Below are 21,678 nucleotides of genomic sequence, written 5' to 3'. Positions count from 1 at the left end.
ATTCCCTGTGCTGTACTTTACATCCCTGTGACTATTTTGAGACTACCAATTTGTACTTCTTAATCCCTTCCCCTTTTTCACCCAGCCCCCCATCTGGTAACCATGAGCTTGTTTTCTGTATCAAAAATATGGCCTCACGAATTTGCACGTCATCCTTGCACAGGGGCCATGCTAATCTCTGTATGGTTACAAACTTAGTACATGAGCTGCCGAAGTGAGCACAAGTAGGATTTCTAATAGACAAAGGAGGAGGGCATTGTCAACAAGGAAAAATAGTATGAATAAAGGAGATGAAAATGAGTAAGAACCTCCTGTATAACCACCCCTCCTTAGACAGCATCTACTTCCTGTACTTCCTCCTAGGGGCCCCCCATCCCCCCCATCTGTACACACACATACTCATGAAGTAAAATCAGGTTGATGAAAACCTACAGTTCTCAACTACCTCTCAAATTAAATTCAAACTCCTCAGCCTCTATTCTTTCTAAATCTCCCAATTGACTCTCCCTTACCTTCACTTCTTGTTACTACTTGACTCACCACTTCAGCCAAGAAAGTCTACTTGCTATTGACCTTCCTACAGAACGCTTAGGTTCTAAGCACCCACTCAAGAAAGTCTTCTGATTCGTATTCTCTAACCATAATCATGCGAGGAGCTTACATCTTTTATCCTTCATGGGTCAGGTACCTGTCTCATAACCCACAACTTTTCCCCAACTCGTCTCCCCAGTTCCTAACAAAGCCCTGTACACACACTAAGCACTCAAATATTTAAATGTGACATCTGCACAGCAAACTTAAACAGCAGAGCTGAAAGGAATAGAAATAAGTGGTTTTCTACAGTGTAGCTGTATACGTGAGGCTTGTGACAGTAACAAGTTACTGGTCAGGATGGCTGGGACAGTAACTTTATGAATAACCCATAGACTCAGAAACAGGTCCTCAGAGAATTCAGGACTACAGCCAGTGACAAGGACAACTGTAGAGAGAATTCATAAAAGGGAGAGGCGGGTACGGGCAACTCTAGTGAGCTATCATGTGAAGGTTACCAGCTACAATAGCAACTTCAAATATGATGGACTAAAATTCTAGTGACATTATGAAATCATCCAACATGACAAAAGACAATCCAGAATGTAAAAATATGGACTAGCTCTATGTGTCTTAAAAGTCATTTCTACAATGAAGTCAGAGAACAACTTCTAAATTGCCACATCATTCACCTAAAAAGATAAACACTGCTGAAACATGTTACCAAGAACACTACCTTAACATGCTGCAAAACCGAAATACTTGAGTTTCTTTCAATATTTCTCAGAGAAAGTCAACTACATCTGTGATTTGGGCCAACAATGTACTGCCAACAAGAGCACAATTTAGGAACAGACTCAAGATTCTGTCAGTACTGCACTGACAAAGGCTTTGGACGCTAAGAAATCTAGTTAAGACCGGATATCCTGAAATAAAACGTGATGACTATGACATGTTTAGGTGAAATCAAGGCAGTGTACACAATCCCCTTTTCATCTTACTGGGAAAGGCGGGCAGTCCTGTGACTTATTTTAGCACTACCATGTTTCCCCGGAAATAAGACCTAGCCGGACCATCAGCTCTAATGCATCTTTTGGAGCAAAAATTACTATAAGACCCGGTATTATATTATATTATTTATAATTATTATTTGATAGTATAGTATAGTAAAGTACAATAAGACCGGGTCTTATATGAATTTTTGCTCCAAACGACGCATTAGAGCTGATGGTCTGGCTAGGTCTTATTTCCGGGGAAACACGTATCCTCCGTCTTTGGTAGGGCAGAATGAGAAGCTTCCTGTTAACAGGTCAGACACTGAAAAGCATGGTTCTGTCTCCCACTTCAGGTTTCCCTTCTCATCATACCCCTACGGTTTGGTCTACTGTGAGTGGCAACAACAGCTCTGCTACACATGTAGGTAACTGGAAACCTGAGCCAAGGGGATTGGAGTTCAAGATGTTTAGGGCCACAGCTCTGGAAGATGGCACACGTGAGCTTACTCTCAATGGACAAGTGAAGGGTGAAACCAACCCTGATTAGTAAAGGGAAAGAACTTACTATGACAACTAGGTACATGCACAAGTGAGCCCTGGGCCTTGCAAGAACAGGATCCGAGCATGTCCCAGTGGCAGCACACGCAACAGGGGTCTCTGAAACTTTTTGTGGGTAACTTACTGGATAGTACAATAAAAATCACAAAAACGCACTCGAATTTACATCGATATGCAGTGAGTATCTCTGAAAGAATACATAAGAAATTGGTTTCCTTAGCTACCTCCAAGAAGGGTAGCTGGGAGACTTCACTGTATCCACACAAAATGCAATGAATAAAAAAATTAATTTTAAACTCTCCGAATTAACTGAAAAAGTAACCGGTAATAGATGTCATGATAAAAAGTGAATTCAGATCTTTGTGCAAACTACTAAACGAAGCTTCAATTCCCTAACCTGTAGAATAGAGATTAAGGCAGAGCAGGGTATGATTAATGGGTTTCACACAGCTCAAGGGCTGCCTTGAGGGGTGGGTACCCTCTGGGCACATCATCATCCCCTGCTTATTTTGTCTTCTCTCCTCAATGTTTGCTTTCAAGATATTCACGCTCAGGTTTTGATATCCCCAACACCACTACTGGCTGTGTGATCCCAAGAAAATTACATAACCCCTGAGGCTGTTTTTTTTAAATTGGTAAAACTGAAAATAACAACACATATTTTGAACAACCATTGTGAGCATTAAGAGCAACGTCTGATGTCGGAAGCAACTGGCACAGCGGCTGAACACAAAGTAAACATCCAATAAATGGTAGTTATAATAGTTCATCATTAACCACTTCCAGGGTTGTTGCAAAACTAAATGTTGACAGTGTAGCTTGGAAATGTATTCTTAATTTTTTTCTAGATTCCTTCCATCCCTCTTTACCACTTCCGTCTTAAGTTTATATCTATCTTCTTTCCCTAACTACATCAAAACTTCTGAGGGCAAGTTTTATTCTTTTTGTGTATCTCTCAGAGACCCTAACATAGAACTTAATGTCTGCCAGCTGGGCCTCACCTGTTCCCCAGAAAACACCTGCAATTTAGCTGTTTTTAAGAACTAATCAAAAGCCTGCTGCATATATTATCACTTCAACTCTACCACTTCTAATTATGTTGAAAAAAATGAGAGCAGGATATTGAGGAATGAATTTTGAAGTCTAGTTTTCCTGTCACTGATCCATATATTGGCATCTTGTTTTAATTATTCTATATTATAAGATTAAGGCCCTTTATCCACTATTCCTTGAAAATCAACTAACTATTGCAAACACCTATCAGAATTTACCCAAGTATAATGAAACCAGCCCAAAGAAACAATGTCGTGTGTTCTGTACTTTTACAGGCCTTATAAGAAAAGACATAGTTTCTTGCAATAAGGATAATGTTCGTGCTTTCTAACATAAGTTGCTAGATAAAACACATTTTCAAAAACATGACGCAGACCTGGTCAAAGCAATTTCACCATTTTAAGTAGGCAAACATGTCTAATCTCTTGACTTTGTCCCATGCAAAAACCTATTTTAGTGCCTGAAATATCAAACTATGATTATTTCCGGGCTTTTGTGAAGAGAACAAAATAACCATTAAAACTATACTCACAGGATTGTACTGAAGAGCAGAGACGTAAGCTTGTACTGCTCCTTCCATGTCACCTGCTGCTACCAACGCAGCTGCCAGGTTAATATAACCATCGATGAAATCAGGTTTGAGACGCAATGCATGCCGGTAATGTTCAATTGCTTCCTGCAACTGTCCTCTTTCCTTGTACACATTCCCCAAATTCGAATAGGCTTCTGCCAGAAGAGGGTTCTGTTTAATTGCCAGAGTGCTAAAGTGAGCAGATCTGGAAAAGGCGAAAAGTGTTGATGGATGGGTGTGCATGTTAGAGAAAGAAGGTATGGCCCATATGCAACTCAAACAGTTTCTGAAGACCCTATGCTATTGCTAATTATGTAACAATAACATCATCTTTTAACTAGCATGTTGGAAAAAATTTGGAAATCAAAGTTTTTCAGAAGTGGAAGTACTCCAGATTTCAAATTGGAACACCCTTTTTCTTTATGAGATAAAATTCTTTCTAGAGTCTTCTTCCCAAACTGCTGCACTGGAAACCAAGATTGAAAATGCTACTTGTGTGAGTCTCATTTTCCATCTGTTAAGACTTAATTGCACCCATCTTTAAATATGTAAATAAACCAGAATGACAATTTATTAGAAAGCTAAGAAGATTCTTCCCTTCATTAGCTAAACGACTTAATGACTGATGGCCTTTGCGACCTGAACCATAAGGGTGCCTCCTACCACAGCATATAAGCCATGATTTCTGAGTATTCCGCCGCATAAGATGACCCATCTTACAAAAGTGAGACTGGATGCTCAGATGTATACTAATATTTATTACGTGAATAGAGTTAAGAAAGCAGCAGAAATAGGTGGAAAAACCTAGACCAGGTCGCTAGTCATACTGATAATATAACCACCAACACAAAAGGAGGGAGAAAAACTGGCAGCTGGGCATGTCACAAGTGGACACGAGAGCAGATGCGCGTTGGTGGCTCAGTTGAAACCCAGTGCTGGGAAAATTTCCAGTTCAAATATTTAAGGATCACTTTTCAAGCTCAGCACCCAGAGGCAGCAACCAGCAGAGGCACCCACGTCTCCTACCTGTCCAGCCTTCGACACTGGAAGTGGATAGATGAAAGTAATAAAAGCACACCAGTATTGTCTGGCTCTTGTCTCCACAGCTGCATGCAGTGTCTCTCAGCTGCCTCAAAATCTCCTGCCTGATATTCCCGATGTGCCAACTCAGCTAACCCTTGGAAGGAAAGCATACGTTTCGTTGGTTCTGGAGAATCATCAAAACATTTGAGGGAAGGAGGGGGGAAAACAAAAAGTTAGAAATGCAAACAAAAAAATGCAAAAACATGGTCTATTAAACTTAAAGATGAAAATGCTTGAAACTATGTAAAGCACTAGAGTGTTCTGCGCATTATTTATACCCCTAAATTAACCTCAGGTGCAGAGCTGGCATTTTTAGAGTTCACCCATTAACTTTCTTTCCCAGACTAAATAAAAATGTTTCCAAATGAGATTACATTTTACGACCAGAAAAACTTTGTATTTGTAAATTATAAATCAGAGATCCTAAAGAGTCACTAAACATTATTCCTTTATAGTTAACATAAAAACAAAATATAAAACATGTCATTTGCACATCACAAAGGTTTGATAATGTCAGAATAACCTACTGGGAAATGTAATACTTTGTCTCATGGTTTAGGTTGGATTTGTGGAGGGCGGGGTACTACTGGTAATAATCCATCTCTTGTGTGGGGAAGCCAGATGTGTTTTAACTCTTAAAATTACCTTGATGTTTTTGTGTATTTCACAACTTAATTGGTTTTAACTAAGGACACCAGTAATAAGCATAAGGGAAGAAAAAACTACAAGTCAAGGTGCTATTTTTAAAACAGATGATAAACAAGATGAATTCATCTGTCAAGAGCCAATATAAAGGTGTCATCAAACATTTTAAATAAAGACACAAGATTATACTGCTCCCCTAGTACCCCAAACTCACAGTGAGACCGAATGAGCTAAATCCCACCCACGCTGGTTTAACTCTAGCATTTTGCAAAGAGCTCACACTGACTAAAGGACTGACAAAGACATTGCAAACAACCCAATATAAAACCAAGCAGTTACCTACAACTGCAATGATTTTTACAAAGAATGGGAAAACGCTAAAATATGAAACCATTGGATAAAGTGCTGTGTCTTGAGTGACTTCATTCAGATAAAGGGCACAGCTAAAGCCCCCCCCCCCTCCCCTGGGACACAACAAACTGCCTAAGTCTCAACTGTAATACTTGAACTTAAACGAGGATACATTACTGAGAATGTAATCAGATGGATGGAATGGGAAAGTGTACAAATTACTTAAATGCCAGCAAGGTCATAGTGGCCAGCTCAAATTTAAGCCGAGCTCCACAATCATTAGAGCTGGCAAGTGACCCGTGTACTCAGAAAAGTGAAGTAAATTTCCTGAACAGAATACACAACTGACCACAACAGAAGAGCAGAAAGACTTGCATGCAAATCTGGGAGACATTGTATCTATCTCTAATGGAAACTCAAAATTACATGAGACAACTCTCTAGAAGTTCCTAACTCATTTTAGCACACTGCTTGTCAAAGCGTCTTATGTATTTTCACCTTTGAAATGACAACTTCCTCAAAATAACATTCAGAAAAGGGCAAGCTAGCAGAAATCTGAAATCTTCAAAAATGCCTGGGAGGGAGGGGAACGCTGATTATTCATCCCACAATCAAGGATAAGATACGACTTACTGCACAATGTCCGAAAACAATAAATAAAACCCTTGACAGATCTCAAGTGAGAAACAACAACAAAAACCTGCTGAGAAACCTTAGAACTGCAGCCCAATCCCTCGCCCCGCCCCGATAGCCTCAATAGGCAAAGGCAGCTGAAGGGCACTCCTATGAATTTGGTTGTTTTCTTATTTTTAGTACCAAATGCTCTCGACTGGATTGTCTAAAGGGCAACCGCCTTGCACTTGTGCAGCCACACTCCAGTTGCTTTACAAACTCTTCAAGCAGGAATGAAAACTTAAAAAAATGCATGCCCTGTGAATAAAGAGGTAACTGAGCTCAAGAATGGGGATGGAGGACCCAGAGGCGGCGGCGGAGGAATACAGGGAGAAAGTAACACAAAGCGAGAATCCGGCCGGCAGCGTGGTCCACGCCAAGGCACCGGCACCAGGGTGGTTTCTGCCCAAGGGTAGGAAGTGGACCGCAGGCTGGCAACGTCGCGAGGAAAGGGTGTGGTTCCCCGCGGGAGGGGACTGAGGGCCGGTGGGAAACCCAGGCTGGGGGCAGCGGGGGGGACTGGGCGATGGCAAACGGAAGTGCTGGAAATTTCCCATCTAAATCCTAAACCGAAGGAACAGCAGGCGGGCGCTGCCCAGCGGGGTGCTGCTCAGTAGACCCTCCAGTCGCGGTTACCGGGGTGCTTTTGCTTATCCTTGGGTGATGCAAAGTAAGGCTCTGATTACATCGGAACGGCACCCCCGCCCCGAAGGCCACAGGAGGACCGAATCGGGCCATGGAGAAAGGGCTGGAGGGGAGGGGATGAGGAGTGGGGGCTGAGCTGAATTAGGGGAGCCAAGGAAGGAAAGTGGAAGGGCAGGGATTCCAACGCAGTCCGTTCCCAGACATTGTAAGAGCGCACATGTGACAGAAGCGTCCCGAGAGAGTGGAAAGCTAGGACATTTGTGAAATTCAAAAGCAAGAAAGGAAGCAAAAAGCAAGCGAAGAAGAGGAAATGTTTGAGGAGTGGGCGACAGTGGAAAACCCGATCAGATGCCGGTGGGCAGCGGGAGGCTCAGCGATGCCATTGATGTCATGGGGATGGCTTGAGGGAAGGGAGGGAGTGATGAGAGGTAGAGGACGGCGCGAGACCCCAATGGGGCGTCTGCCGAGGTAGAACGGACAGCGGTACCTGTGCTATCGGCCACGTTGCCCACGGAAGACGCCATCTGGAGCTTCTTGAGGATGGGCGAGAAGGGGGTGATTGGGTCTCGCTGCCGCCACTACTGGCAAGACTGTTTCTAGAGGTAGTAATGAGAGGGCAGCAGCTGTACCAGCACTTTGGCAGGCTCGAGTGGCGGCAGCGGGTACAGGCTTCGAACCTTAAGAGCTCTGGTTGGCCAGCTACCTCTCACGGTCTTGAAATGGCGGCGACGGCTCCTCCGCCGAAACAACACGGGCCGGAACTACTTTCTGTTACAAGCGAGTACCAGCGCGGAAGGAGCGAGGTAACCAGCGCCACCAACAAAATGACTATAATCAAAGTCTCTGGCTCTTGGGTAACCTTCCGCGCAGAACCCATTGCGACAAACACGATTGTGCCCAGAGCGCATGCGAGCAACCCTGTCAACCCGGCTCGCGGTCAGGGCACTGTCTGGAGCAGGAGCGTCCAAGTTTCTTAACTGTGAAGCGGAAGGTTAAAAAGAAAGCCACACACGTGACCGACACATTTTTGCTAAAGTGGTAGTGTCTATCACCTAGCCAAGAATGTAGATATTAACATAAATGCCAAAGGCGGCTACAAAAGTTGAATCAACTTCATCCGTACAAAAACCCATAGTTACAAGGCTGATGGGTCAGTTCTGAGCAAATGTATTTTAAATGGTTACATTTCAAAGACTGAACTGTTCGAAACGGTGGGGGAGAAGGTTCCAATTTCAACGTTTTAGTTCTGACTCCAGCCATTGATTTAAGCACTTCGACGAAAAGACTGGTCCTTTCACAATGCCAAATGAACCCAAACATTTCATATTTGGGACATGTAGTCCGAAACTTCAAAACCGTTTTGCTGTTAAGATACTTCTGTCCATAGCATTGGGGCAAACGCTTCCTAATTCACGGATATGTTGAAAATTTGCACTTCAAAGGCAGCCATAAATGTTGAAGGTGATTATTTGTCAAAATCTATGACTTTTTTTCTAAGTTATGACTTCATTCCCATCAAATAGCTTTGCACATCGTGACAATCGGTGATTTAACTTAGTCTAAGGCCACAATGACAAATGAATTCACTTGCCCACCGTCTACATAAACCACACCTCTACAGTCTGAATTGCCTCCCCTTTCTTGGACAAATCAGCTCTTAAAATGCACCTGCAGTTTCTAGTCCACTGTGCAGATACATTGTAACGTTGGTATTAATATATACCTCATCTCTTGTGCTAGAAAGTTTTTTTGTAGCTTGCCACATCAGCAAGAAATTACTATAAACCAATGGAGGCAATAAGTTGAATCTCTCAGGGCCTTTTTATTTCAAAAAGCCCCTGATCTAAGAAAGCAGGTCAATGAATTTCTCCAAAACGTTTCTGTTACCTAGCCATTTTACTACATTAAAAACGAACAAAAAAACAAGTCCTTAACTTGTGTGTCAATTTCTTTGAGACAGTTCACAAATTGTTAATTGTGGATATGAACACAGAAAACTCATAATATCGATAGTTTCTTCCACCACATCCACTGCACAAGCTCTCCTGGAAATTGGGCACCTACCGCTTAATTAGATGTAACTGGTGAAACCGTCCCCCCCCACACACACAAGTGCCCCCATCTGTGCTGAATAAACTCAGCTTTTCAATTTTTAGAATGAACTTCTCGGATTCCACTAGCAGATGTTTAGGCCTTACTGATTAGTGGGATCGAGCTAATTAAGTAAAACTATTTTTGTTGTAAGATGCCAGGTCATGTTCCCAGTGAGGCAGGCTATTTGGCCCAACTATGCTGTAGTTTAACCTTGTGGCCCTTATCCTGAGAGAAGAATCGGAGGACAGCTAGGTTTTGCTGCTGTGGAAAGCTGGATGGTGGAGCTCACAGTGGTTTAATAAGGAAAAGCCCCTGTTGGAGTCTCAATAAGCCCCTCCAGGTACCTTCCAGGAATAGCAATTTAATAGGAGGGCTTAGTTTGAAGGACTTACTCATCGGATAAAAACACACCTTCTTTGGCCAGTTAAGTAACATTTACATGTCTGTGCCTGGCCTGGGCACTCAAGGAGACACTTTTGTGTGTTCTCGTTAACGCTGACTTCTGGGCGGGGGTAGGGGGAAGCTTCCTTGGGGGGGGGTCTCTCTTGTACTGCAGCAATTCTAAATGCAGAATCGTCTGAAATAATTATTTTATTATTATTTACAATCCCAAACCTTGGCACTCTAATAACACCCATAGTGGTGTATTCGTTTTCTGTTACTGGTAACAAATTACCGCAGATTTAGCGCTTAAAATAGCACACATTTGGCAGCAGTCGCGGCGCGCTGGTTGAGCGAGTGAGCCGGGAACACGCTCTGGCCGCTGTCGCCGCCGATACCGCCGCCGCTGGAAAAATGGCTCCGAAGGTTAAATGAAGCTGGGAAAATACGTGCGTGTAGCAGCGCAGGCTCTCCAGATGTTTGGGATAACATTCCAGAGAGAGATTGAGCCCCCTGGACTGGGTAACTGGCATAAGGAAGAAAATGGGTCTTCAAACCTCCCAGAAATCTTTGAGCCGGAATAAAAGTAAAGAATAAAGGGATTTCATGGGAGTACAACCAGCATCACTAGCCTAGCGGGTGAGTTTGGGAAACAGCACTCCTTATTCGGTGGCTGCTCTGAGAAAGATGTGACCAGCTGCGACATCAGCAGTGAGGATGAAAAAGGCACAATAATAGATCAAAGAGTAAAAGCCTAACGGGTTATTTCAAAGGCGCTTTCTGCAAAACAAAAGCAGCCAGGCAAGGGGGGCACACCCTCTGGGAGCCACGCCGCCCAGGGACACGCTTTCCTCTCCGGGCGCCAATAGTCCCTACAGATGGGACCTCCCAGGGCCCAATCAGGTCCACTTCCGTCGCAGTCTTCGCAGGCGTCCTACCCGTCGCCTCTTGATCTACAAACTGAGGAGACAAGTATCAAAATGGAGGAGGCGAGAGTCAAAGCGTTGGGCCCCAGGTCAGGGCATGTATCCTTGGGAAGCATTGCCTGCTGCTGTCTGTACAGCTTCTCCCATGCGAGTTTCTGCAGCTCCTTCTCAAGTGGGAGAGAACTCTCTCCCCAAACCGTAGTTGGGTAGAACAGAAATCTTTGTGCATCAGTCAATGGCTCGTTCATTGGCACCACAGGCATCGCAGTACCGAGCCCAAGAGCCAGTCACGATGAGGTCCCTCCCATGCTTGCCATTGCCACTTCCAGAACAGAATAATTAAATCCACAGGAACACCAGCACAGATGTCCATGTGGCTGAAAGGATGTGCTATCATTTCAATTTTGGTCCTGACTCTGCTCCTGGGGTTACAAGAGTTTATGACTCAATGGAAAGTCGTGGTCTCGGGGTTGTGACAAACCTTACAGAGGAGCTGAAAAATCTGGCGAAATAACGGTGGTACTAGGGACCAATCCCATGCTGGGAGGCAGAAGGGAACCTAGTAAATGTGCCAGATGGTTCTTTTCTTGTTTGGGATAGTTCTGATGGCCATTACTTTTAAGCTCCAGCTTTCACTCCCCTGGCAAAACACTTCACCCTAGAGTTGAGCACTCAAACGGTAGGTTTCAATTTTATGAACCATCACATGTGGAAGGACAATTCACTGACCCAATGAAACACTCAACCAGGGACTCGGAAAATGGAGCCTTTTGTTTTTCAAGGTCTCAGTTGCCTGGATCTGCAATTTACCAATCGAGTATCACCATTCGTGAAGGAGCGTTCTTTGCAAAACCCATGTCGTGCTGTACGTTGGTACAGTAGAATAGACATTTCCCAAACTGCCATTGCCCAACAAAATGAAGGCTCACTGACAGGAGAAGCACTACTGAAACATAAAAGAAAACTTTACTTTGGGTTCAAGAAAAAGAGATGGAAGTATAGTTTACAAACTTGCATTGCTATCAAAGTCTTTTGCTGGCCATAACTTTCAGCTTTAGGTGAAAAGTTAGTTGAGGGGTGGAGATGAGTGGGCAAGGCGTCTTTGAGTTTATTTTTGGTTCTTTAAGGAGGAAAGTCTTGAGGTTTTGGAAGTGTGAATTGTCTCCATCGTGTGCAAAATAATCACAATGTGAATTTTATCCGATTGTCCTTAATCCGCCCCAAATCCTTTTCTACTATGAACTGTGATTTTCATGCATTTAGAGCACATTTCATGTGTATTCAATCTTAATGTACAGTTGATAGATGATGTATTACAGAATTGTACACCTGAAACCTATGTAACTTTACTAACCATTGTCACCCCAATAAAAAATTATCACCCCTTTAATTAAAAAATAAAAAGTTAATTTAAAAAAATACAGTTGAATGCAATTTTGAGAATAAAAATAGTTGTCTCTTTAAGTGGCCCATTTTCAAAGCAGTGTTGAAAATACATACCCATGTGATAAAATGCTTAATTTACATATACACTGAAAATGATTTTTTATCTTACTTTAGAAAGATTTCGAATTAATTCACATAACCTTAGCTAATACAGTGCAGAGCTATGACATGTCTTTTACAACACCCTTTTCTAAATTATTTTTAAGGTTGTGCTGACATTTTGGTTGTAAAAAGTTGAATTTTTCTGTTGCCTTCATTTTTATCTAGTGGTTTGTATACTTTTTAAAAATAGACTTACATTAAAAAACTCTTAAAAGAAATGTGTCACCAATTGAGAAATTGCAACCTTTTCTGTCATTAAACTCTGATACAAATTGGCATAATAAAGGCCTATGAAACCAGAACTATTATTAAAGAAGTATCACATGATCTTAGATTCCTATGATAGATTTTTGTGTTATCTATCCTTTCCTTTGGCAAATGTTTTATCTCAACTTCAGCTTAGTCATTTTCTTGGGTAGAACTTAGTTGTACAACTAATTTTCACAAATGGGTTGGATTCTCTTGCAACATTAAAGTTTATATGAAGTTTTGGACTGATTTAGATTTTAAAAAACACTGTTTTGCAGTGGATTTATATTTTTCTTTAATGTAGTCACTAGTAAAATGTGCTAGATTTGACCCCTGCCCTCATAAATACTCTAGTTGAAACAGTGGAAATTGTGAAGCATTAAGAAAAATATTAAAACCCTATCAGATATATGGAAGTCTTCTTGCCTACCATACATACTTTTAAAAAAGATTTTTCTTTTTAATTTAGCTGTCTTGTGCATCTATAGTAGATGGCAGGCATAGTCAGAGGGCCACTGTACATTAATGACAACTGTCGAAATGACTTCTCTGTATTTCTAGAAGCATTTACACATTCTATTTGTGAAAGCATAGCATACAGAGGTCTCTGGACTGTTTGGGACCCCACTGCATCCTATATACACAGAATGTTCCCCACGTATTCCTCATGTGATGCCGTGTGCATAAGATCTAGCTATTTAGTGTCAAGTTAGGATTATTCTGATTATAGTCTAAATGCTTTAAAATTTCCATTTTGTGTTGTTTTGGAGGGCAAATGTTAATCCTGGTCTATTCAGAAAGCCAGTTTTTGATGTGCCTTGGTGTATCTATAATGAGATAAAATCCTTTAAAGAAATACATTGTTATAATGTGATCTGAAATTGTTAGTTTCTGATAATGTAGTGATAAAAATAAAAGCATTTGTCAAGAAATTATATTTGTAAACAGAAAGAAAGGGGTATTGCAATATTTTCTGCTTTTGTAGAGAGTGATAGCTATTTGACATGGGTAGCAAACATAATGTTAAAGGTTAACTGTATGATACACAGTCTGGTTAAAAATGGAAGGGGAAAAAGAGAAAACTTCATCCTCGAGTTTGGTCTAAGTACATTATGATTATATTTTAGGATTCTATGGAATGGTGACTTAAATGACATATGGAAAAACCTGCACTTGATTTTTAAATATGTGCTTCTAAAAATGTGAGCTCAAAACAAAAAAGGAAAACAGGAAAGTTGTGTTTGTTTGCCATAGTAAATGGATCCAATTCTTTTTTGGTCAAATGTTTCATCACAAACTATGGTGGCCAAAGAATTTGGAAAATCTCTCTCTCTCTCTCTCTCTCTCTCTCTCTCTCTCTCTCTCTCTCTCTCTCTCTCTCTCTCTCTCTCAGAAAAAGTGCTCTCTTTCGACTTGCTGCAATAATCTGAAATTTTAGAAGGTCAAAATATTTATCACAGTAGATGCTAGAACTGAAAATAGTGTTTAAGGAAACCAGTTACACAGGGCAACCATCTTGCTCTTGAAGAAAATCATTTGCCAAAAGGCTAAATCATTGGCCCGTGTGAAATAAACTAGAAAGTACACATTATAACTTCTGAACCTGTACTGTTGAAACAGGGTAAGTGTTACTAAAATCTTAAATAGGTTATGTCCAATGTCTCTGCTAATGCTACAAGTCTAAACATTTTTTTAAAATGCCTTCAGAAATGGCAATTTTAATTATTGTACATTTCATGTTATATGAGAGATGTTGCTTTGTGAGTGATTCAAAATATAATATATAATATGTAAATATATAATATATAAATAAATATACATATAGCCAAAAATGTATACACATTTTGAGAGGAAAATCTGTTAAAATTGTAATATTCAGTATGTACCAATAACAAAAGATGAATACAAATCACGTTTGACTTCTGCAATTACAAGAGGTGCTCAAAGTGGTTACCGTCAGCGTCCAGACACTGGTTTTTGTGTGTGTGTGTGTTTTTAAGGAGGGCGCAGCTCACAGTGGCCCATATGGGGATCGAACCGGCAACCTTGGTGTTATTGGCACCACGCTCTAAACCAACTGAGCTAACCTGCCACTCCAAGACACTTCTGATTAAGGCAAACTACTGCTTGTGCAATGTTGACCAAAGTGTCCACTTGTATACGTTTTTCTGGCATCCCCAGTATATTAAGTCTTAATGGCTCACCATCAAATGTGAATTCTTAATCTGAAAATCAAATCATACTACCAACAATAGACAATTTTGTTAAATAGTCTAATAAGGAACAACTGCCAGTCCCATACATAACTTTAAAATTTCTAAAATAAAGTGGTACATTAGCAATCACAAATTTAGTTGCTTTTAATATTTTTTTAATTCTGTAAAGAAAGTTTTTTGTAAACATCCTTTTTATTACTCAATCATGACATGGCAAAATGTGCAGTTGCTATTTCTGAAAACTGTTACAAATTCTACATCTAGAGATGACGAAAAATTCTTATAGAATTTTGTAAGTATACATGTTGGATTAAGGAAATTTTATAGCCATTTTGAAGTGTCATTAAATTAATACTTCCAATCCAGACTGCTGTAGTTTATACTTTTCTGTATGTTTCAAGGCAGGTGTGTACCATTTGTACTTAGAACCCTACAGAATGAATCATCCCAAGTCCATTGGTTGTAATATGTGGTTTGGTTTATAAACAAATGAGAGTAATGTCTTGTACCTTTCTGGAAATTGTATAAGAATTTACGTATCTGCTTCTAGATACAGTGTATAAGTAAAAATTCACACACACACACACACACTTATTTTCTCAGTTTCCATGGATCAGGAATCCGGGCACAGGTTAACGGGGCCGTCTGTTCCAGGTCTCACAGGCTAGAATGAAGGTGTTATGTAGGCTACAGGCTCCGAGGCTCAGGGCCTCTTCCAAACTCAAGCGCTTATGGTAGGAATTAGTTCCTGGAGGTCTTGGACTGAGGTTCCCACTATCCTTCATGGCAGTCAGCTCTATCCTTGCCTCATGGGCCCATCCATCTTCAAAGTCAGCAATGGAGAGTCTTTTTCACATCAAATTCCTCTCATACTTCGAATCTCACCAGAAAGAGCTCAGTCCCTCCCATTCTTTAAAAATTTTTGATAAAAAAAACCGTACATGGGGCCGGCCTGGTGGCTCAGGCGGTTAGCGCTCCATGCTCCTAACTCCGAAGGCTGCCAGTTCGATTCCCACATGGGCCAGTGGGCTCTCAACCACAAGGTTGCTGGTTCGAGTCCCACAAGGCATAGTGGGCTGCACCCCCTGCAACTAGCAACGGCAACTGGACCTGGAGCTGGGCTGCGCCTTCCACAACTAAGACTGAAAGGACAACAACTTGACTTGGAAAAAAGGCCTGGAAGTACACACTGTTCCCCAATTAAGTCCTGTTCCCCTTCTCCAATAAAATCTTAAAAAGAAAAACACATGAAAGTCACCATCTTAACCATTTTTAAGCGCATAATTCAGCAGTGTTAAGTATATGCACAGTGTTGTGCAACAACTCTCCAGAACTTTCTCATCTTGCAAAAGTGAAACTCTGTGTTCATTACACATGTCTCCACCTCCAACCACTGCTAACCACCGTTCTACTTTCTGTTTCTATAAGTATGACTACTTTAGATACCTCCTATCAATGGACTTATACATATTTGTCCTTTCACGAAGGAAGAAACCATTCCCTTTTGAGAGCTCACCTCATTAGGTCAGCTTGCCTAGGAAAATCTCTATTTCTTAAAGTTAGTTGATTTGGGGCCTTAACTACATCTGCACCATCCCTTCACAGCAGCGCCTAGATTAGATTTTGACCAAACAGCTGGGAGATGTGTGTCTATTGGGGGGTAGGGGGGTGGCAAGAATCTTAGGGGCCATGTTAGAATTGCCTACCACAAATGGCAGAGTAACCTGAACAAGGAGGGAGAGAATGCTAACTGGTGCCTGTCAGTTTCACACACTGAGTTCAACTTTCATATACCATATGAGCCCTTTCAATTTGCCACATGTGTACCTCCAGTCAAGAGGGCACTGAAAAAGAATGAAACAGACTGATCCCATATTGTTCCAGATATCAAATTCTTGCCTCCGATAAAGTGGACGATTTGGGCGAGGGAAACAAAAGCAAGTAAGAAAAATCATCCAAGACCAAAAGTCTTCGGTCATTGCATCCCCTGCCCCACGCAGTGGGCGGGCAACGTGGAGATACTGTGATGACAATCTTATTCTCAAAGGTCCTCCCGGCCACTTCTGGGGTGAAGAGCTGGGCCATCAAAGCATACATTGAAAGGATGAACCTACCAGGCTGAAAACAGGTGAAAGGGTATAGGGGCAGCAAGAACACATGTGACATCCAAACAGCTCTGGAATTCATCTTCCGCCTGCGTAGTCAGTGCCACTCCCCTGGGACTGGCCTGACTGATTGCAACAGCCCTCCAAGTGCTTTCTAGCCCTACCTCACTCTAATTTTCCACATGCCACCTTAGAACATCGAAACTACAAATCAGAATTAAGGCAATACTCTGTTTAAAACTCCCCATGGCTGTTTCACAGACCAACCATGCTTTTTCCCAATCTTTTCTATCTAGAATGGCCATCTACCCAATGCCAGTCTGCCTAGAAAATTCTTACATATCCTTCACACTCCTCCTTAAGTAAAGATACTGGAACCAGTCCATGATTTCAAACCTAGTTCCTGGCGCTCATACTAGGGGCCTCATTGTCCATGGAGATTATACCCAACAACCTCTCAGAGTCTTGACTCGCAATTACCTTGTCCGTTACCCTTCAGCCACCCACACCCCTCCCCAAAAAAAAACCTTGAACTTTATTGTGGCTCAGAACTGCTCACCTCTAGCATTTATCCCTCCACTATTCCATTTTGACCACAAGCTCCTCTCCTACCTGCTCCCTCAGGCCCTCACCCACTTGACATGCGTTTTGTTTAACCTTATACAGACCCCTTTAGTCCTTTGAGCCCTCCATTTTCTCCCAGTCTGTCAGCCCCTCCTGGCCTCTTTTCCTTCCCTTCCCAACCTTTCTTAACCCCATGCTCAATCACCTGAACCACTCTGCCCTTTGCATTCCTGTCTGCCAAACCAGCCACACAAACCTCTCATCTTGGGTTGGCACTATGAAGCACCCTTCTCCCCTCCTTCACCTGGGTATTTGTACTTGCTACAGAAAATCCACAAAACCACATAAATTAGTGCCACTATAAATCCATGGTCTTCAGCCTCGGCTGAATCTCTTCTACAAAGAACATTACACTCACACCCATCCTTATCTCCATTCCGTCTTCCTGTTCAAGGTCCACCTATCCACCTGTGCCCTGAGTGCCATCTATTTCATTCTCTTTCAGAACCCTGATCCATCAATTATCCTTCCTCTCTGATTTCAATCTGCAGTGCCTTTTCCTCAGCCTTACAAAACTCTCCCTTACGAAGAAGTACAAATTGGTAATTACAAAATAGTTCCAGGGATGTAAAGTACAGCACAGGGAATACAGTCAGTCACACTGTAGTAACTACGAGTGAAATAGGTTCTAGATTTATTAGGGGGATCACTTCCTTAATCATACAATGTAACCACCGTGCTGTTCACCTGAAAACTAATAATACTGAATGTCAATTGTAACTGAAAAATAATCAATGCTCACTTCAAAACAAACAAACAAAAAATCTAACATTGTACCCACCAAACAACAAAAAAAACAAAACAAACAAAAAACTCTCCCCTGCCCTGATCTTCATCAGGTGCCAGTTTCTCTCCTTACCTTCTCAGCTTCTCCCAATAGTAGTCTCTATTTGCTCTCTACTTCCTCAAATCCATTCATGCCTCAACCTACTGAAAAATGTTTCCATTGAAGTTTCTTTTGGCAAAAGTCACCAAAAGACTTCTCTATGTATTTGACACTGCTGATAATTGCCTCCCCCTCGAAACGTTCTTGTTCCTAGGTTTCTATCACGTTGAATTAATTCAGTTTCTTGGTTATTCTGTACTTCTCTGACCATTCCTGTTTGTTCTCTCTCTTTTTTAAATCTCTTCCTCCTTCCATCACTTAAATGTCAATGTTCCCCAATCTTTTGTCAAAAACTGTGAAGGGACTGAGATATTACCCCACTTGCACAGTTATGTACTTTATACGCGTGAATACTAAAGAAACACAAGTGAATTAAAATATAAGCTAAATTTAAAAAAAGAAACACAAGGTCCCTGGATCAGGGAAAAACGTTTTTTATTAATTCAACCAGATCAATGATCAGAGCAGTCTCCCACGTTGGGTCCCACACCCAGACCCACAGGTGACAAAATGAAAACTTATGGAAATCTTCTATGTGAGTGGCAGGTTTCAGTCACAGGTTGAGGGATGGAGAACAATGGATTTTCTGCATTTCTCTCTGAGGGCAGGACAGCCATCCTGCTGCCTTCAGAAAGGAGAGAGAAAGTCCTGAGCTCCTCGAACAGAATGAAAAGGATCCTTGTCTTTACACTGCCTTTGTAATGTTAACACGTCTTTCCAGGGGCCAGATAAGCTCTGCATCTTCAGCTTTTACAGCCCCGGGAAGTCTCCAAGGTCTGGGCCTCATCCCTTTTGAAGTCCTAATACCTACGGATATAGCTGCAGTCTTCCTGGCACCTTGGGACTTTCACCTGGGGACTTAGTCCTGGCTGTAACCATTCGGATTGCTTGGGAAGATAAGTTATGTTATCCACTTGGATCACAGCAGTTAACCAGACAAATGGCTAGAGATATCACTGTCATGGTATGTGAAAAGTGAAATGCGTCTGGGGGAAGTGAAATCAAACATTGCCTGTCTATATGTACATCCTGGGTCTCAGGCGGCTAGGGCTTTTCACACGGTGCCGAGAAACCCAGGCAGGGAAGGCTTATTTGCCACACGTGGACTCGAGCTTCAGTCTTCTCCTGGCTCTTGCCTTCTCTGCGTTAGTCGAGTGCATCAGCCTCAGTCAGACCTGTGGCTGCCCTCCTCATGTGCTATGAACGATATCGCTGACAACTCCTTGATTCTGACCCTTCCTCTTTATCCCAATTACCACTTCCCTGCTTCAGACCCTTGGAATTTTTCATCCGGACTGCTGCAACAGCCTCCTAATTATTAGTCTGCCTGCGTCCAGTCGTGCCCCCTTCCAATCCTAGCCTCCACGCTGTTAACTAGCGGGACTTCTCTGAAATACAAGGCTGACTGTGTCTTTCATTTGCTTTAAACCTCATTTCTTGCCACTTCCTATTTTGAAAAATTTTGCTATTACAACATGGAACCACGTGTAATTACTCCGTGTGCACGCGCACGTGCATGCGCACGAGTGCACGCACACACACACACACACACACACACTTCTATCCTTTGGTTCCATGCCTCTGCTTGTGCTGGTCCCTCTGACTAACATGACTTTTCTCCTCCTTCACTTGGCCACTTCCTGCATATTTTCCAAACATCCCCAGGCTATGATGGTGACTCCTGTCCTCATCGCCTTAGTTTCATCAGACCTTGCACATACATTTATCACTGTGCGTGTCACAAGGTGCTGCCATTGCCTACTCATGTTATCTGCCTCCCCCACCTAAATCGTGAGCTCTCTGAGGGGCAAATAAAAGCTCCTCAATGGCATTTAGTATGCACACAATGTTTGATCACTGATTCATAAACTCACTACCAATTCAAATAGCACGTCTCTGAAAATTTCTTTAAGCCTGCCCATCCTCCCATCTCCTGGACATCTCCTAAAGCAGCTAGTGGTTCCATCCTCTACACGCTTTGTACACTCCTTTTCCTAACTGAGGTAAAATTCACATAACATAAAATTTATGTGGGGGCACCCACCCCACCCACTTTCCCCTTCACATACAGTTTCCCAGTTAGGAACATACAGTTTCCCATTTTAAAATATACAATTCGGCAGCACATAGTATATTCGCAATATTGTGTAACCATCACCTCTATCTAGTTCCCTAACATTTATATCACTCCAGTGGGAAACTCCACATACAGTAAGCAGTCACTTCCCACTCCTCCCCTCCCCCTAGCATCCGGCAACCACTAATCTGCTTTCTGTCTCTATGGATTTATCTATTCTGGACATCTAATAAAAATGAAATCATACAATATGTGACCTTTCGTGTTTGTCTTTTTCACATGGCATATTGTTTTCAAGGTTGAGCCATGTTAGAGTGTGTATCAGTATTGCATTCCTTTTTAGGGTTGAGTAAAATTCCATTGTATGGATAGACCACATTTGTTTATCTGTTCATCCATTCATGAACATTTCAGTTGTTTCCACTTTTTGGCTATTGGGAACAGTGCTGTGAACATTTATACAGAAGTTTTAGGTCGAATACCTGTTTTCAATTCTTTTGGGCCTATCCGTAGGAGTGGAATTACCAGATCATATAGTAATTCTATCTTTTTAAAGCTTTTTGTGGAATCATGAAACTGCTTTTCCACAGTTTCAATTTTATGTTCCCACCAGCAATGCATGAGGGTTCCCATTTCCCCATATCCTCACCAACACTTATTGTCCTTTAAAAATATATACATATATATAGCCATACTAGTGGGTGTGAGGTGGTAGCTGACGGTGGTTTTGATTTGTATTTCCCTGATGTTGAGCACCTTTCCATACGTCTGTTGGCCATTTGCATGTCTTCTTGGGAGAAATGTCTATTGGAGTCCTTTGTTCATTTGTTTCAGTACACTTAATGTTTTAGTAGAGTTTGAGACTTACGGAATTGGGCAGACATTACAAAGAAGTCTATATACTGCACCCACCCCACCCACTTTCCCCTTCACATACAGTTTCCCAGTTAGGAACATCTTGCAATAGTGTGGCACGTGTGTTACAATTAATGAACCACTATTAACACAGTTATAATCTAATAGCTTATGGTTTACATTAGGGGGTCACTGTTTGTGTTGCACACTCTGTGGGCATGGACAAATGTATAATGACATGTACCCACCATTACAGTATCACGGAATAGTTTCACCGCCCTACAAATCCTGTGCTCCACCTCTTCAACCTTCCCCTCCTTCTCCCCCTGAAACTCTGGGAGCCAATGGTCTTTTTATTGTCTCCATATGTAAGCTTTCTTTTTAGAGCAGTTTTATATTTGCAGGACAACTAAGAAGATAATAGAGTTGCCACAGACCCCACACCAGTTCCCCCACTATTAATACCTTACGTTGGCCAAGGTACAGGCATTCCAGCTAATGGACCGACACTGTGCACCATTATTAGCCAAAGCCCATACTTGCCCCTGACTTCCTTGGTTCTTACCTCTGTCCTTTTTCTGTTCCAGGATCCCATCCAGGACACCACAGTACA

General features: G+C 42.0%; 1 protein-coding gene and 2 pseudogenes across 2 annotated transcripts in view; 1 reads left to right on the top strand and 2 right to left on the bottom strand.

The window, feature by feature from the left end:
• Positions 1–7,856, bottom strand: part of OGT (O-linked N-acetylglucosamine (GlcNAc) transferase) — a 40,004-nt gene extending 32,148 nt beyond the window's left edge. The window contains exons 1-3 of one of the 2 annotated variants that reach the window (XM_019747969.3): positions 7,592–7,856; positions 4,735–4,885; positions 3,670–3,913 (exon numbers count right to left, since the gene is read on the bottom strand). In XM_019747969.3, the coding sequence (XP_019603528.1) occupies positions 3,670–3,913; positions 4,735–4,885; positions 7,592–7,628 (432 nt within the window). In that variant the 5' untranslated portion in view covers positions 7,629–7,856. Of the gene's footprint in view, positions 1–3,669; positions 3,914–4,734; positions 4,916–7,591 lie in introns of both variants that reach the window. The other variant, XM_019747968.3, reaches the window with a different exon arrangement.
• On the bottom strand, positions 123–222 carry LOC141569769 (U6 spliceosomal RNA; annotated as a pseudogene).
• On the top strand, positions 7,713–11,595 carry LOC109455957 (suppressor of cytokine signaling 6-like; annotated as a pseudogene).
• Positions 11,596–21,678: the final 10,083 nt, after the last annotated feature.

Source organism: Rhinolophus sinicus, chromosome 18, assembly GCF_057876585.1.
Source record: "Rhinolophus sinicus isolate RSI-liver-muscle chromosome 18, RSI-T2T, whole genome shotgun sequence".
NCBI lineage: Eukaryota > Metazoa > Chordata > Mammalia > Chiroptera > Rhinolophidae > Rhinolophus > Rhinolophus sinicus.
The sequence above is the reverse complement of the archived record's forward strand: the minus strand, read 5'-3'. Positions and strand labels throughout refer to the sequence as shown.